We start from the raw sequence: 18,342 nt of genomic DNA on the forward strand, positions 1-18,342 counted from the left end.
GTTAGCCTTTATATTGTCCAAGTCCACAGGAACATTCATCCAGTTCTATAAATGACACTATTGACTAGTCCTCTATATGTTGCACTTAATCATATTAATAACATAATTTTACATAATCCCACTCTTGACATTTTCTCGCAGACAGAGCCTATAAGGTCCTAGCCGCTGCAGCCCGTTACCTCGAGTCCATATCCACTCCCACATCTATTAATATTAATTGATTTTAGTTATAAGCTTATTGTTAGTTTTAAGTGTTTGTAACCCATAACTTGCATGCCTGGATTCTCTGTAAAATGTAAGTTGGTTAAATAAATAATAATTTGAAATTTAAAATAAAGTTTCCACGTTTCAACCCAAGTTAAATAGGTGAACTAAAACAGTACAGTATTATTCCCTTATCCCTGCCCGAACTTACCTCTATTAAGGTTTCCACTAACACGGTTTCACCAACATATTCAACTCACACAGACACACACGCACACTACTGTGCTGATTCTGTATTAAAACAATTTTAAGGTTTTGATACTTTGATATGACCTTGAGTCATCAGTGACAGCATAGATTAAAAAGAAGATCATACTATCCCATACATTAAAATGAAACCGCCTATGAACGCGCATACACTACACCACACATAGATGGCGCCACAAAAAATGTCTTGTAGCTTTCGATTATACTTGTAGATGGCGTTAAGTGTCACTTTTGACATAGATTTATGGCTCGAAAGTGACACTTAACGCCAATCTACAATGATCGATGGCAACAAGGCATTTTTTGTGGCGCCATCTATGTGTGGTGTTCTTAGGCGGTCGCATTTTAATCTATGGGATGGTATGATCTTCTCATATTTAATATATGGTATCAGGATCTAGGCTAGGTGACAATCGCTTTCGTATGATGACGAAACACTTTGTGTATCACTCCATCATCATCATCATGTTCCTTGCGTTATCCCGGCATTCGCCACGACTCGTGGGAGCCTGGGGTCCACTTTGACAGCTAATCCCAAGATTTAGCGTAGACACTGGTTTTCGCGAAAGCGACTGCTATCTGGCCTTCCAACCCGAAGGGTAACTTTGGGATTAGTCCGGTTTCCTCACGATGTTTTCCTTCACCGAAAAGCGACTGGCAAATATCAAGTGACATTTCGCACATAAGCTCCGAAAAACTCTTTGGTACGAGCCAGGGTTCGAACTCGCTAGTAGTGCTCACTCTCAAGGTCTTCTTCTTCTTCCTAGCTTTATCCCATTTACTTGGGGTCAGCTCTCCTTATACGGCTTCGCCAGGCGCGTCTGTCCTGGGTCGTCTCAGTTGATATTTGAGCGTCTTTGAGGTCCTTTTGAATAAGTCCTATCCATGTTGTCTTGGGTCTCCCGGGTCCCCTAGGCCTTTCACTCATCTCCAGTACCCTTCTCAGTCACTCTCAAGGTCGATATAATAAAAAAAACATATAAAATTCTCAAAACAGAATTGGCGCCATTATAACAGTTAGCGATAGACTTTAGCATAATTTGCAACTAAAATTAAATGCCTCTACAATTTTTGATAAGCCTGTTTAAAACGGCTTCTTATAGCGAAATGGCGCATTACGTACAAATACCTATGCTAATGCTTGAAGTAATTATAAATTCAAATTAAAACTGTTATACGGTGAGCGGTTTAAGTCATAAGCGGAGAGCGTGATAACCTTTACCGTGTTTTTTTTGGATATGTATGTATATTGCTCGAGCGTAAACGTCACAGGGTTCTAGTACGTAATTGTTAAAAGAATGTCAGTATGCATTACATTTCGCTATCGAATGAAGTATTTAAAACCCATAGTATCCACATTTATTAAAAAAAAGTTCGCCACCGCGTCTATTTGTGTTTATATTCGCAATTCACTCCAAAATTTTTAATGATTTCTCCTACCATTTTCCTAGCAATAGACTGAGAGATTATTAAGGAAGGTCTAGACTATTAGTACCTTCACCTAATTTGTTAAGACGTTGTGTTAACTGGTTGAAATATGTTAGTCAATTCACACTTAAGTAGATAAATAGGTACTATTCGTTCGTCGTTGATTATTTTGTCTAAATATGATAGGATAAAAGTAACTATTCAAGTTTTTAATTTTTTCATTACTATTGTACAAAAAACTATGAAAATGATTATACATTGGCATACTTATTAACATCAATAAAGTGCTGATGGTTAATTACCACAAAACAATTTAAATCTGTAGAAAAAAAAATCCAATCATATATGAGAAATCACCTTTTTTACTGACAGGATCGGTGCGCCAGAGTATCATTTAAAAGATGATGACATGAAAAATAAGGTCCATTATTTTTAATTTGCAAATAAAACTTCACTTAATCTTAATTACGGTATGGACACACTCAACTCATCGTCATCATTAAAAAGAGATAATTGTTTTCAAAATAATGCGTTTTAAATGAGTTTTTCTATAAGTACTCCGATCCGTAAAGGGACTAATGATAAATGGTCAGATTCAAACTTTAAAATACGTCTATCAGATGTCAAAATTTAGCTCGTTACAATATTATCGTATATTTTATTGGAAGTGCGTTTAAGACTTTTCATCACCCTTACACATTAAAATGTGCTATTGCAAGCAGGCGGAGCGTGAGTTATAGAAAAATCGTTTTCCCAAGGGAGTTATGTAATTTCTAGTACTGCACTTAACTTTTTTACAGCGATTCACATATTTTTTACATTGCGAGTGTGATGAAAAACATTGTGTGTAACTCGGAATAAATATTAAATGAATATCGCAAACTCAAATATTCACATTCCTCCTCTTGTTGCACAATACAATACAATACTCTTTATTGCACACCTCACATAGTTTACAAGTAATGCACAAGAAACAAAAATAAATTAAACAGAGGTAACAACAGGCGGTCTTATCGCTTAAGAGCAATCTCTTCCAAGCAACCTTTGGGTACTGGAGTTAATATACCTAAGCACAATGTACTATTTCAACTTCCGAGACTTCAGAGAAGTAATATGAAGTAGCGAATATTAAAAAAAAAAAACATTTTTGACACTGACTCCTCACAGTAAGTTTTTGACGTAACTAAAGTTCGAACCGACCCGAAATTAAAGCGTGAGAATGGGTTTAAACGTAGTTTTAAACGACCAATAAGGTGTGTTAGTTATAAAGTAATTGTAAGAGGAAATTTATTAACTTCGGGATGAGCAATGGACTCCGCCTTAAATATTACGCTCCTTTGAATTATAGGCCTATTTTTACAGAGAAAGTAACCACTGCTTCCTTAGAATTCGTTTCAGTAGGAATAGAATAAGAATATTTCCGTGTTATGAACGACATAATTATGTATGACATAATTAATTATTTGATAAAGTATTCAAATTTCGTCGCTACCAATTGACATAGTGGGACGTTTTACTAAACACACTCACATAATTATGTCCTTGGGAGTCACAATATTATCTTGACACCCAATTTCATAATATTTTTATGGGTTGATTGTATTTAAGAGAACAGACAATAAATTATTTATTATTCCAGCCTCAATACTGTTGTTAAATAATAGAAATGTTCTTATTCAGTATGATCTTTTATAATCATTAATCAGTGATCGGAACTATGGGAGTAAATGTTAACAAAACCTTAGAGCTGAATAAATTTAAAATAAAACCAAGATAATTATTTTCAAAGCAGTGTTAAATTTGATTCTATAGCTGAATCCAAGATTTAAAATACATTACTACAAGGATATTAATATTTTCATCGCTGTAAGTACTCTTAAGATGTCCAGGTCCACTTAGCAAGTTTTGTTAAAGTTTTACTGGGAATAGTTCATCACTGTTTATAAATGCCTTGCCGGACCGTTTGTTTTTTTTTTCTTGTGAAAAAGCAAAATTACTTTTTTTTTCGCTGTACCCGTGTTTTGCGCTATATTGCATCTTCGATTCGCACGCATATACTCGTAAAACCCTAATAGGGTTGAAGACTACATAAAAAAAATGGCATTCTGCTTAGTCCGTCAGTTAGATAGTCCAAAAATACTGAATACCTACATATTTTTAGCTTTTTCTAATTAATGAAAAAATACAAAGATACAGAGCATCAAAGTTCCGGAGTGGGGGCTTGTGACGTCACTTCTAAGTAAAAATTGTACCTAGGCGTGACGTCACGCGAAACTTCAACGCACTGTACCGTCGTCATTTTTCGTTTACGAGAAAAAAGAAAAAAATACGTGTCTAAAATTCTTTGATAGTGTAACTGACGGACTAAAATATTAGTTTTTGTTTTAATTCATGGAATTATTCGGGATATAAAAACGCTGTAATCTTAAAACTTAAAACTCTTTCCTCAAAAACTCGCTGACAGCAATAAGATTGTTAACTCCCAATATTTATGGTTTACAGCATTGAATCTATACCACAAATTAATGTACACGTATACAGTGTGTTACTACCATGGGGACATTTATTAAAATCAATAATATGATCGATTAGCAATATTTCATTTGCGTATATCAGCAAATCATAGTTATTTTAACTGCAAAATTATTTTTCCGGAATCTGCACATTCAACGTACGTAATAAAATTCTTAATAAAATTGTCATTGTCATCGCTAATACTTAGGAACTGTCATTGCCCTTGACAAGAGTCTGCGCTTCTTCTTCTTATCGTGTGAAGGGATCATGAGTTATAAACTAAATAATATTTTGCCAATATCTTGCCACCTCCAACCCTCGGGGGGTAGCATTTATAAGGTCTTCTGCAGTGCACTTAGCTGGACACAGGGAACATTGCATCATTTATGTTGCGTTGTTTGTATAACACCACATTCACAATATGCGTCACTTTGTCCCGGGTTGATTCCCCATTTTAGGAGGTTGTCTGCGCTGTACATTGCTGGCAACAAATTTTTTGATAGAAATTTTATAACGTTAATATTTTTAGTTATTAATTAATTTAACGGCATGGTTAAGTTGAAGAATCATGTAAGATTACACTACTTTAAACCGATTTCTTTCAAACATGGCTCAGAATACTCCCGACTAATTCAGATTTCAAACAAAAAAAAATAAATCTAATTCTGTTCCGGAGCTACGATGCCACAGGCAGTCACACATAAGCCCGTCGTTTTTGGGTCGAGAGATAAAAAAAACTACTTAATCATAATCATAATACAAGTTGTTACAAAATAATAGATAGTTCCTCATGGACCCTGGTAGAGTATGGCAAACATTTCCTTAAATTAAGTACATATTTTTTATTTGATTATTTGTTGACGACCGGTCTGGCTCAGTCGGTAGTGACCCTGCCTGCTAAGCCGCGGTCCTGGGTTCGAATCCCGGTAAGGGCATTTATTTGTGTGATGAGCACAGATATTTGTTCCCGAGTCATGGATGTTTTCTATGTAAATATAAGTATGTATTATCTATTTAAGTATGTAAATTGTCGCTTAGCATCCATAATACAAGCTTTGCTTAGTTTGGGGCTAAGTTGATCTGTGTAAGGTGTCCCCAATATTTATTTATTTATATTAAAGAATCTTGCTAGTAACACACTGTATATCACAAATTAATGTATATATATCAAGTTAATCTTCTAATGAATATTCAGAACACATAATTGCTGAGCATTTCTTTGATATGTTTGACATAATGTTAAATATTTATTCTGATTATATCTGAATTATTTATGTATGTTATCGGGGGTCATCAAAAATGCAAACTCGGTTATAAGTATAGAAAATACCTGTTTTATAAGAATTTCTTGTTTTAGAATTTAGAACGCAAAACAATTCTAAGAAAGAGCTTTAAATGATTCACGATTATTTTTAACCACCGACGCAAAAATGACGGGGTGTTATAAGTTTGACGTGTCTGTCTGTCTGTCTGTTTGTCTGTCTGTCTGTATGTTTGTCTATCTGTGGCATCGTAGCTCCCGAACGGATGAATCAATTTAGATTTAGTTTTTTTTTTGTCCGAAAGCTGAGTTAGTCGAGAGTGTTCTTAGCCATGCTTCATGAAAATCAGTCCACTATGTCGCGGTCGGGGGTTTTTTCAAAATTTTAATTTTGTGGTTAGGTTATTATTTATGTCTATTTTGATACCGCTATAATCACGGCGACAATCTTATTATTACCATGTTATTACACATTAGCGGGTCGTAAACATAATCCTATTAAAATACTCGCTAACTCCTACTTAGTAATAATCACGGATGCTACTTTTATGACCTAGTAAATTAATAATTACCATATTGTAGGCAAAGAGCCCGGTTCACATTTTACAACTAGGTTTGAATTGGTTTTGATATTTTGCGATCCAAATAAGACTATGAAATGTCATGAAATGAAATATTTATTTTTACAAGCATTAGGTACATTGGATTACAATGCGCATATGAACGTCAAATAAAGCTACGCCGGCTCTAACCCTACACTGAGAGAAATTTGCATTGTGAATTTAACAAGTTCGACTTGTTGCGGTTTATCCGTTTGAATCAGCCAAACGTATGTTTAAAACAATATGTGTCAGGTTGTTTTTATAAAATCGACTTGTTGATTCAAATATATTGCCGATTCAAATGACAAGTAGCTTGTTGTTTGAACCAAAAAGCACGTAGGCGCTATTTTATAACCAAAAAACTTGTTGAACGAACATGAAAACTGGTTGTATTTTCTCTCAGTGTACGCCTCAGCCTCGAGAAGATTTCAGCCCCCCCTCGGAGGGGGGTATCCACTATGGGACCGGCAAGAAACTCGGCGGGCCACTTCTTTTCAAACTAGACTTTACAGTGTTGGTGAGTACGGTTGCCAGAACAGAGGACGCTTGGAGCGGAGCGTGTAGCGGAGCGTGTAGCGGAGCGGGCGAGCGAGCGTCCATCCTATACAGCGTCGAGTCAGGACACTTGTATGAACTTTTTTTTTATACTACGTCGGTGGCAAACAAGCATACGGCCCGCCTGATGTAAAGCGGTCACCGTAACCTATGGACGCCTGCAACTCAAACAGTGTCACATGCGCGTTGCCACCCCATTAGAAACTTGTACATTCCCTTTTGCTGTGTTAAGTACAGCAAAAAGGAGTGTACAAGTTCTAAGGAGGGTTCGGGTTGCCGACGGACGACGGACAATAGACGGAACAAGTTAGTTCCATAAGTCCTCCCGTCATCAGCACACCGCACCCTAGTTGAGCTCTGGCAGCCTTACTCACCGGCAGGAACACAACACTATGAGTAGGGTCTAGTGCTATTTGGCTGCGGTCTTCTATAAGGCGGAGGTACTTCTCCAGTTGGGCTCTGCTCTAGATTCGAGCGAGACGATATCCGCTGTGCTGTGCCCTACCACACAAAGCGGAATATCATTCGCTATGCCCTATCTCCTACAAAAATTCTTAAATTTTTTGAGTTTCAATAGTTTGACATGCACGCCGCACGCTCCGGCCCGCTGCACGCCCAATATAAGGATGCACTCAGGCCTCACACTAACGGTTGGGAACACGTATGTAATAACTCTAGAATTACAAGCGTCCCTAGGTTACGGGGACTGCATAACATCTAGTGGACTGTATGCCCGTTTGCCACCGACGTAGTATTAAAACAATACACTCTTAAACCCCCGACGCAAAAAAGACAAGGCGTTATAAGTGTGACGTGTCTGTTTGTCTATCTATGTGTGTCTGTCTGTGGCATCGTAGCTTCCAGACGGATGAATCGATTTTATTTAGTTTTTTTTTTTTCTGAAAGCTGAGTTAGTCGGGAGGGGAAAAAACCCCCGACCGCGACATAGAAGACCAATTGTCATGAAACATGGCTAAGAATACTTCCGACTAACTCAGCTTTCAGACAAAAAAAAACTAAATTCAAATCGGTTCATCCGTTCGGGAGCTACGATGCCACAGACAGACACACACACAGACAAATCGACAAACAGACAGACAGACACGTCAAACCCCGTCGTTTTTGCGTCGGGGATTAAAAATGAAGCGAGTTGTTACATGCGTTGTTATTATTTCATGTTATTTTATGAAGAATATTAAGTCGTAAAAATATAATAATTGACCCGTTGAGAAGCGTAAGGCATAAACAATTTATTACTGCACAGAAGCTTAATAAGTGTAAAATGGACGTAATAAAAGTGGATGAGTAAATGTAAGGTCTGAGTGCACGCTTATATTGGTCATGCAGCGGGGAGCGTGCGGCGTGCATAACAAACAATTGAAGCTTATACAAGTGTCCTGAGTGACGCTGCATAGGGACGCACGCTCGCCCGCTCCGCTATACGCTCCGCTGAACGCTCCGCTCCGAGCGCCCACTCAGGCTTAACATTTAGTAATTTTATGACGATACAGGAGGGGTCAATTCTCCATACAAACACTCGACTATTTCCTCCCTGGTTTTTGAAGATAGAGCAATGATATTTTCCACACAGATTATTTTTATTTTTATCTGTGTCAGACCGTTTTGATTTTTTTGACATTTTTATTTTTAAAGACGATTTTTAGAGCCAATGATTTTCTTTTTAAAAACGGCCTTTTCCATTATGGCGCAAAAAAAGGTGTGATACTCAAGATTGGTAACAATTAGCCAAAAAAACTAAACGGTCCGACAGAGATTATTTCATTGTTATTCAGATTCTCAAATGTCGTTCCGATTGATTCAGTTTTGAAGGAGGAAACAGTTTTCTTTTAACTGAGTTGTTCTTAATGGACATTTTTTTTCGTTCAATCTAGTTGATAACACTAGTATATTTAACTAAAATTCTCAAATTGAAACGGGGGCTCCTTTCCATTTTAGCATTTTCGCTCACCTGTAGCGTCTTAAGCAGCCTAGTGGTAAAAGCTTGCTTTTTTTAATCTAGAGGTCGCGGGTTCAATTTCGAACTCGTACCAATGAGAGCTTATGATTTATGGTAACTCAAATTAGATTCAAAATCTTGGAGAAACCAAAACAGATCTAAAACCAGATGAAAGGTCAACGACCGATCATAAAACTGACAGAACATAAAAAAATCGTAAAAACCTACTTTAATCCCAAATGATCGGCACAATTAACGATAAAACTAATGAGTTCGGAGCAACAGTGCTTGGGGACTAATTAGTATGGAATTGATATAGCTTCGTCTGATTGTAGGTACTTTTTATTACTTACATTGAAAATTGAGAAATAAAATACTAGGACTAAAACCCAAAAACTTTGTAAGCGAGACGTGTGCCAAATTATTATGTTATACACTTTTTTGCAAATTTTCTTTAAAAAGAACCCATCGAATATCGAGTACTTTGCACCTTAATATTTCTTATTTAAGATATTGTCATAATGTTGTATACGAGTGAAATGTTCGACATTGTTAAGTATAAGTTAAGTATAAGTCATTGGCACTTGACCGGCCATTTCATTATTAATTATCTTAAAATGTACACCTATCCGCACTCTAGATGGCGCTGAACAACGCCTCCTAATTGTGGCCGCGTTCAGATGTTTTAGAAGGGCAGGTCGTTCAGCTGCGTTCGTGGCCCACGAACTGGTCTCGCCGGAAGATCAGCGCTGACCCCTGGGTCAGCATTTATGCTGAGGCGGGACTATTTCGTGGTAAACCAGAGTTACATTTTTTTTTTAAATCTCATCACTTATTAGAATTTTATATAATACTTATGTATACTAACTGTCTTTACCATTAAATAAATTATTGAATCTGAATCTGAATAACGGTATCACCTTAGATTGGCGTTAAGTTTCACTTGCCATAAATCTATGTCAAAAGTGACACTTAACGCAATTTACAAGTATAATCGAAAGCTACAAGACATTTTTTTGTAGCGCCATCTATGTGTGGTGTAGTGGCGCGTTCTTAGGCGGTCGCATTTTAATGTATGGGATGGTATGATCTCCTTATATTTAATCTATGGCCGGAGCCGATTCAGAGTCGATAGGTTTAGGAATTCCCTAAGATATCTGCAACACTACGAGTATAGTCAGCCAATTGGAACCCTAGGCCACTATAGAACTATGTCATAGTGACGTTATCAATCAGGTTGTAAGAAATCTCTTACGGCTTGTCATTTTGACATGGTTGTAGAGTGGCCTAGGTTTCCAATAGGTTGACTGCTTGATTAGAAGTGGTTATAAACTGAAAATCACTATCACTATCACTACATAGTATAAAACAAAGTCGCTTTCTCTGTCCCTATGTCCCTATGTATGCTTAAATCTTTAAAACTACGCAACGGATTTTGATGCGGTTTTTTTTAATAGATAGAGTGATTCTAGAGGAAGGTTTACATGTAGGTATAGTACCCGTGCGAAGCCGGGGCGGGTCGCTAGTTAAATATAAACTAACCTGATCCGTCGGCTCTCTCGCAAACCTCTGCTCATGTTGCCCATAACTGCAGCCCAGCAGTAACAGCAACAGGACTTCCGGTCGCCAACTTCCGGTCCTTCCGGTCCACAGGTTTAAGGGCGCCATGTCATTTACATGGTTTCATGCTTGTATTGGTGGTTGGGACATATCTGCAACAAAAGAAGTAAAATATGAATTAATTAATATCGGGGGACGCCTTACACAGATCAACCATTTTTTTTACCTAGCTCTTAAACTACGCAAAGCTATGATTTTTCAAACCAGTGTTACACTGTACTACACTGTTCTACAGTAGACCTATGATAATAATATTATCATTATAGTAGATAGCGATACAAGTGCGCAAAACATTGAAGGGAGTATTTTAAATGAATTACCTTTTCGCACGTGTATCGTACGACGTTTGCATATGGCATTTTGAAGTTTCGTGAGAAGTAAAGTTGTGGCATGTAGGCACTGCTAAATCTTTATCGCAAAAAATTAATCATCATTTCATTGAATTAACATCGCACATGGCAACCTAGCTGTCACTTTTAATTAAGTAATTAGATTCTGTCATCGTCACTCATATCGACTGTCATTCGCAAAAACATCTTCATGTCAAATATAAACGTAATTTTGCTAACATTATGGAGCGACAAGAACATCATATCCGATGAAATTATAATATGCTTTATGCCCACACAAAAAAAATGTATGAACTCACCATCTATTAATATCTAATGACATCTCAACACATGCAAAACATTCCAACATTTAATAAAAAGATATGAACTAGCCGTTTCCTTTGCACACTTGTAAAGTCATGGGAACGAATGAATGAATGCTAATCGGGAACGAATGAATGTGAATGATAATTGGAGTGGGCATAATTATAAAAAGAGGCGTTGGAATAATGTAACACGTGGCCTGGGAGACAAGGATAGGAGTGAATGGATATGCCATTTTACTAGGATCAGATCTGTCTTGACACAAACATACTAAACAAAAGGACTTGAAATAAAACTAATAAATGACAAAATAGCATGAAACTATGATAGGGTTTATGATACCATAAATTTCCTCCTCAAATTAGGATAATGTCAACAAATAATAATCTCGCGACATTTTAAGAGTATGTTTAAGTTGGGTTTTTGTTGACGTTTATTTTCGTTGAAATCGTAGCTTCGTCAGTATAGGTACCTTATGAATTATGATAGTTCATCTTTCATTTCATTTCATTGCGTCAATATTCAATACAAAAGCACTTTTTATCAAATAGATACATTGAATTCCCAATTATGACTGTGCCCGCAGTATAATTAAGATAAAAATAAATTTTACTTACGCCCTTAATTAATGGGAAGTGTTGTTATTTTGATAGGTCAGTAGTTTACCAATCTGGTACCTATTAAGCATGTTGTCTTTCAAAACTTTTGTTACCATTTTTTGCCCGTTTATGTATGTCAACTGTCACTGCTGGCAAAGGCCGCTTCCCGTTATTTCCAAAGCTCCCGTTGTTGTTGTGCTATTTCTGGTTTTAATTATGAAGGTGTCAAGGTCGTCCTGCCATCTCCTTTTGGACCTGCCACGTCCGCTATTAATTCATTTACTAATATTTGTTGCCTATTTTTAGGGTTACGTAGTCAACTAGGAAGTCTAGGAACCCTTATAGTTTCGCCATGTCTGTCTGTCCGTCCGTCCGTGCGTCCGTCCGTCCGCGGATAATCTCAGTAACCGTAAGCACTAGAAAGCTGAAATTTGGTACCAATGTGTATATCAATTACGCCAACAAAGTGCAAAACTAACAAATGAAAAATAAATGTTTTATTAGGGTACCCCCCTACATGTAAAGTGGGGGCTGATTTTTTTTTATTCCAACCCCAACGTGTGATATTTATATTGTTAGATAGGTATTTAAAAATGAATAAGGGTTTACTAAGATTGTAAATATGATTCGTTTCGGAAATAATCGCTCCTAAAGGAAAAAAAAGTGCGTCCCCCCCTCTAACTTTTGAACCATATTATGTGTTTAAAAAATATGAAAAAAATCACAAAAGTAGAACTTTATAAAGATTTTCTAGGGAAATGGGTTTGAACTTGATAGATTCCGTAGTTTTTGAGCAAAATACGGAAAACTGCGGAACCCAACACTGAGCGTGGCCCGACACGCTCTTGGCCGGTTTTTAAGTTAAACAATTCACAAGCCACTTCCAGTGCCCGCTACATCACATATAAAGATAACAACACATGGCCTCACATGTGGCGTCGGAATTTTGTGTAAACTGTTTTTGTGCAATGTTTTTGTTCTAATATGGTTAGATGCGTTCAAATTGCGCATCAAGGGTTCCGCTGCTTAAAAACATAACACCATAATGTGCGGCAAGGGGAAGAAGTTGAATATTACTAACGAGTGTAACTCAAATCGCGACGGCTTGCCGGAGCGATTTAAAGACTCGAGTTAGTAATATTCATACTCCCCGAGTTACACACAATGTTTTTCATCACACTTGCAATGTAAAAAATATGTAAATAGATGTAAAAAACTTTAAGTACGGTACAAGAAATTTCATTATTCCCTCGCACATTTAAAGTGCGGGTGTGATGAAAAAATTATTACTATACCTACTATCCGCAGCTTTAGGTGGAGACTGAAGTCATATTGCTATCCTATCCTAGCTAATGGATATCCTTTGCATTAAAGATAATCAGTACTATAACATCAGTCGCCACTTGGTATTGCCTTTGCAGTATATTGCCTTTATATCTCCTAGCTTACGAGTAGATCAGCGGTCTTAACCTGTAATCAAACATTAAGCTAATTGTACGATTTAAAAACGTAACTTTGCTTAAATACTCGCCGGAATTGCATGATCTAAAATTGTACATTTTCAAACACTAAAAAAACCCACTGATTATTATACTCTGTCAAACAAGTCTGTCAGTAAATAAGAACAAAGAAAAGTATATGCATCCTTTTCTTTAGGGTGCTAGAGAAAAGGATGTCTATAGTTTTCTTTGTTCTTATTTACTGACAGACTTGTTTGACAGAGTATAGTTTCCTGGACAGCAACGGCCTAAGTGGGCCATTTTTGTCCAAGTTGTCAAAGATGTCCACCCCACTTTTTTTTTGGATTCGGAATTTTTATGTGGTTTCCACTCAGAATCGCGAGCCCTTTCAATTCTAATAGGAGAAAAAAAGTGTCCCAAGGTTTTTTCCCCATTCCGTTACCATTTTTTTCATACATTTTGTGTGGCGGTAACGGAATGGAAGGTTCGAAAAAATATATGGAATTCTTGGACATTTTTTTCTCCTATCAGGATAGAAAGAGCTCTCGATTCTGAGTATGAATCGCGTAAATACCCATGTTACAAAAAAGTGGGGTGGACAAGTTTGGACGAAAATGACCCAAGTGTAAGGCCTGAATGGACGCTCATATTGGGCGTGCGGCGTGCATGTCAAACAATTGAAGCTCATACAAGTGTACTGAGTCGACGCCGCATAGGGTGGACGCGCGCTCGCCCGCCCCGCCTCACGCCCCGCCAAACGCTCCGCTCCAAGCGTTCACTCAAGCCGTACACTAAGTTACTTATATCATTCAAATTAAAGTCGGTTTGCCAGAGATTATCTTTAGAATGTTTTGAATAGAAAAATCAGTACAAAAAAACGAGAAATTCAAAACTTTTGCGTCTTTTTTAGGGTTCCGTAGTCAACTAGGAACCCTTATAGTTTCGCCATGTCTGTCTGTCCGTCCGTCCGTCCGTCCGTCCGTCCGTCCGTCCGTCCGTCCGTCCGTCCGTCCGTCCGTCCGCGGATAATCTCAGTAACCGTTAGCACTAGAAAGCTGAAATTTGGTACCAATATGTATATGAATCACGCCGACAAAGTGCAAAAATAAAAAATGGAAAAAAATGTTTTATTAGGGTACCCCCCCTACATGTAAAGTGGGGGCTGAAATTTTTTTTCATTCCAACCCTAACGTGTGATATATTGTTGGATAGGTATTTAAAAATGAATAAGGGTTTGCTAAGATCGTTTTTTGATAATATTTTTATTTTCGGAAATAATTGCTCCTAAAGGAAAAAAAAGTGCGTCCCCCCCCCTCTAACTTTTGAACCATATGTTTAAAAAATATGAAAAAAATCACAAAAGTAGAACTTTCTAAAGACTTTCTAGGAAAATTGTTTTGAACTTGATAGGTTCAGTAGTTTTTGAGAAAAAAACGGAAAACTACGGAACCCTACACTGAGCGTGGCCCGACACGCTCTTGGCCGGTTTTTTTATTCAGAGTTTTCTGGTAAAGGTATAAACTGTTATGTTTAATTATTTATTTATTCCTTTGGCCTTTTTTGCTTTTCCGGTACGGAACTCTAAAATAATAAACATTTTACACATAACCACAGTTGGGTTTGTTTGTAATAAGTTTAAAAGGATAATGCAGTTTTGTTCAAATTCACACGGAACTTAATACTTTTTTTTAGTAGAAGTGTTATTATAGCAAGTTAGTGGAAAAAGTGGAACGAATAAAAATTTAGAAAAAAAAGCATATGGGAACATACGTAGCTGGTAGGTGTAATGCTAAAAATGTTAACAGATTGGTCAGTTTTCTATATATTGTTTTTATACACATTTATGGTTTTGTAAAAAAGTAGTAATGCTAAGCATTGGCAGTAGCAATATACAGCGCGTAAACCTAATAAGGGCGATAAAAGAAACCAGGCATATAATTCAATATTGTTATCATTAATTAAGAAGTGTTTTTGAGTTACTCTTAATTTTCAACCCATAATGAATTTTTGAAAAATTTCCCAGCAGCAATGTACTGTAAACGTGGTTGCGATGACAATCAATGACAACTGTCAACGAGCGTTAAACGCGAGTGTGTTTGCATTACGTTGCGGGCCGAAAAGGGGCCGAATTAATTTGTATGGATAAAAAAATATTTAATTCCTAAAAGTTATCTAATTCCATTTTTGATGTCCTATACTCACCACCATTAAGAGGTTCGCCCGTATTAGGTTTACACCCTGTATAAAAATAGTAAATATATATTAGCGATATTCAAAATTATAAAGTCTTCAAAGTTTGCCATTTGGAGTTCAAAAATTTTAAAAATCTCCAAAAAAGTCGTTGTTTATAATTATTGTATCGTTTTTTTGCATATGGATATTCACAGCTAGTTATAAAACAAGAAATAAACCGTAAAATTCAGTTAAATAATTTTACAAGTTAACAACAAACCCTATGAATAAAGTTGTTAATTTTATATTCAAACATGGGCAGCGTGCTTGTTAGCACCCACGTAACATATGAATGTGAGCATTCCTGTCGTTTCATGTCTATTTTATTATCTACGTGTCACGGAAATAGTACATTACGATACAAGTGCGGAAAAGAGGAAGCTCGAAATGAGTGGCGATAAATTAAATCACGTTTGAAGAGACACGAATCACGAAGAGAATCACGTTTGTTTTCTTTCAACCCCTTATTTGCCAAGAGTGGCACTGAAGCTTTAGTAGTTTCATGTGTTCTGCCTACCCCTTTATGGGATAGAGGCGTGATTGTATGTATGTATGTTTGAAGAGAGTTTTTTAAATCGACCCGAGTTACGACGTTCAAACCTTCAAGAAAAGAGCGTACACCCCTATTAAAAGCCATCAACGCAAACCTGCTGCCGTAGCCGCATGGCATTTCTGCGACGCGAAACGAAAACGAAACGCCGCGAAAGGTAGTCTGGCTCTGTCACGCCAATAAGCAAGAGCGATAGAGATAAATATCTACGAGCGTTACGTTTCGTGAGCGTTTGTGCCATTCGGCTACGTACCCAGGGTGGCTAGCCGAATGGCACAATCGCTCACGAAACGCTCACGAAACGAAGCGCTAGTAGATATCTATCTCTATCGCGCTTGCGTATTGGCGCGACAGAGCCAGCGGCGTATCGCTTTCGTTTGGCGTCGGAGAAATGCCATTCGGCTACGGGGCCTGGTGTCCATGGGCAGCAGTGATCGCTTATCATCAGGCGACCTATCTGCTAGTTTGTCCATCGCATAAAAAAGTTAACCTATATTTAAAAAAATGGAATGTCATTGACCTTCCATGCGTGTGGTCCGTTGGATATCGAATGTCGTTCAAATCAGTCATGTGACAACAAGACGGTTAAAATATGTGGTTTAGGTGAAAGTCTTATGGAGTGCGGCTGTTTTTAATTACTACTTTTTATTAATTTATTAAAGATAATTGCTAGGAAGTTAGGGCAGGGTTGAAGTTTTATACGAACTTTAAGTATTTGAAATTATTCATCTCATTATCCCATCCGATATCCGATGTAGAATCGGATAATGTGAGAAAGCAACTAAATCACGTCCTCTCTAGATTGTCTGCATGATAAAGTATATACTTACCAATATTAATAAATAAATTAAATAAATAAATATTATAGGACGTTCTTACACAGATTGACCGAGTCCCACGGTAAGCTCAAGAAGGCTTGTGTTGTGGGCACTCAGGCACATAATATACAAACACTTATATACATAGAAAACATCCATGACTCAGGAACAAATATATTATCTGTGCTCGTCACACAAATAAATGCCCTTACCGGGATTCGAACCCGGGACCGCGGCTTAGCAGGCAGGGTCACTACCCGCTAGGCCAGGCCGGTCGTCAATATCATGGTCAATATCATAAGAAATAAATAATATCCTTTCTTATCTTATCTTATCTTATTTATGTATGCAATTTTAAATTCTTTACTTCAACCTTAACCCTCATTAAAAGTGTAATTCTCACATAAAATTTCACTGCACTTATAATAAAAAAAAAACTTTAAAATCAAAATGAATTATGGCGGATCTTAGACATTTTTTCCGAACTAATCAAATAATCTTTGACGGCACAAATTCTAACTGCATAAGCTCATTTACTTACACTAAACTGCGTGCATAAGACGCCAATTTCTATCATAACAAAACTCAGTAGTCTCCGTAACAGAAAGAGACTAAGACAAGCCACGGAGCTGCGAATTAGCATATCTATTGTCTACGCGTTAGATATATGTATGATGTTGCTGAATAGCAACTACAAACTACAAGTAAACTACATAAAACAAAGGTATGTGGATATAAATAGAGATAGATCGTGGCTGCGGTGACGCATACTTACAACGTGCAGATTGTACGTAAAATCAGGTAAAATGCAGTCTCATCTCAGAAAGGACTGAAAGGAGTGTATAACTGTATTAACTGTGCATTTAAAGTTAGATACACAATAAAGATTATGATTATGATAGGACGTTGGTGCGTTTCTATTGCGCAAACCGGTGTCCCGTAAAGCAACGCCTAAATTAAAAGGGGTGATAGGACATTTCATTAAACAAACTTGATCTTAATGAAAATGTCATGGTTTATGAGATTTTGGTTTCTGGCGACCTTAAGTGCGAAGTTGCTTAGACCTGCACGGTAAAATATCAGGCCGTCCCCATCGCACTATTAGTAAGTGCGATAGTGACGGCCAGAATGATGTTTTATCATTTATCGCGCGACCATGCTTCCCGTGCTGGCGATGTATGGTTTATTTAGACCACGTGTCGTGTGAACTTGCATTCAATTTTACAAAATTACATTGCATTTTAATGGCATCCCGTTTGGCCGTACTTCAATTTTTATCTAAGATGACTTGTCCCAAATCACCTAGGTAATTTTCGGACGTCTAGACTGTCCCCAATGCGCTAAGCGATTATATAATGAATGAGGTTAGCGAAAACTGTAATAAATAAGTATGAAAAGTACCGCTTATAGAATTTAGATTAAAAACCGGCCAAGTGCGTGTCGGGCCACGCTCTGTGTAGGGTCCGTACACTGAGAGAAATTTGCGTTGTGAATTTAACAAGTTCGACTTGTTGCGGTTTATCCGTTTGAATCAGCCAAACGTATGTTTAAAACAATATGTGTCAGGTTGTTTTTATAAAATCGACTTGTTGATTCAAATATATTGTCGATTCAAATGACAA

At 37.2% G+C, this 18,342-nt stretch overlaps 1 protein-coding gene across 8 annotated transcripts in view; it reads right to left on the reverse strand.

Moving 5' to 3' along the window:
- The window catches only part of LOC125237071 (irregular chiasm C-roughest protein-like), a 159,751-nt gene that overhangs the window by 70,602 nt on the left and 70,807 nt on the right, over nucleotides 1–18,342 (reverse strand). For all 8 annotated transcript variants that reach the window (XM_048144015.1, XM_048144014.1, XM_048144016.1 and 5 more), the window contains exon 2: nucleotides 10,331–10,500. In XM_048144015.1, the coding sequence (XP_047999972.1) occupies nucleotides 10,331–10,456 (126 nt within the window). In that variant the 5' untranslated portion in view covers nucleotides 10,457–10,500. The remainder of the gene's footprint in view (nucleotides 1–10,330; nucleotides 10,501–18,342) is intronic.

This window comes from Leguminivora glycinivorella, chromosome 20 (assembly GCF_023078275.1).
Source record: "Leguminivora glycinivorella isolate SPB_JAAS2020 chromosome 20, LegGlyc_1.1, whole genome shotgun sequence".
NCBI classification, from domain to species: Eukaryota; Metazoa; Arthropoda; class Insecta; order Lepidoptera; family Tortricidae; genus Leguminivora; species Leguminivora glycinivorella.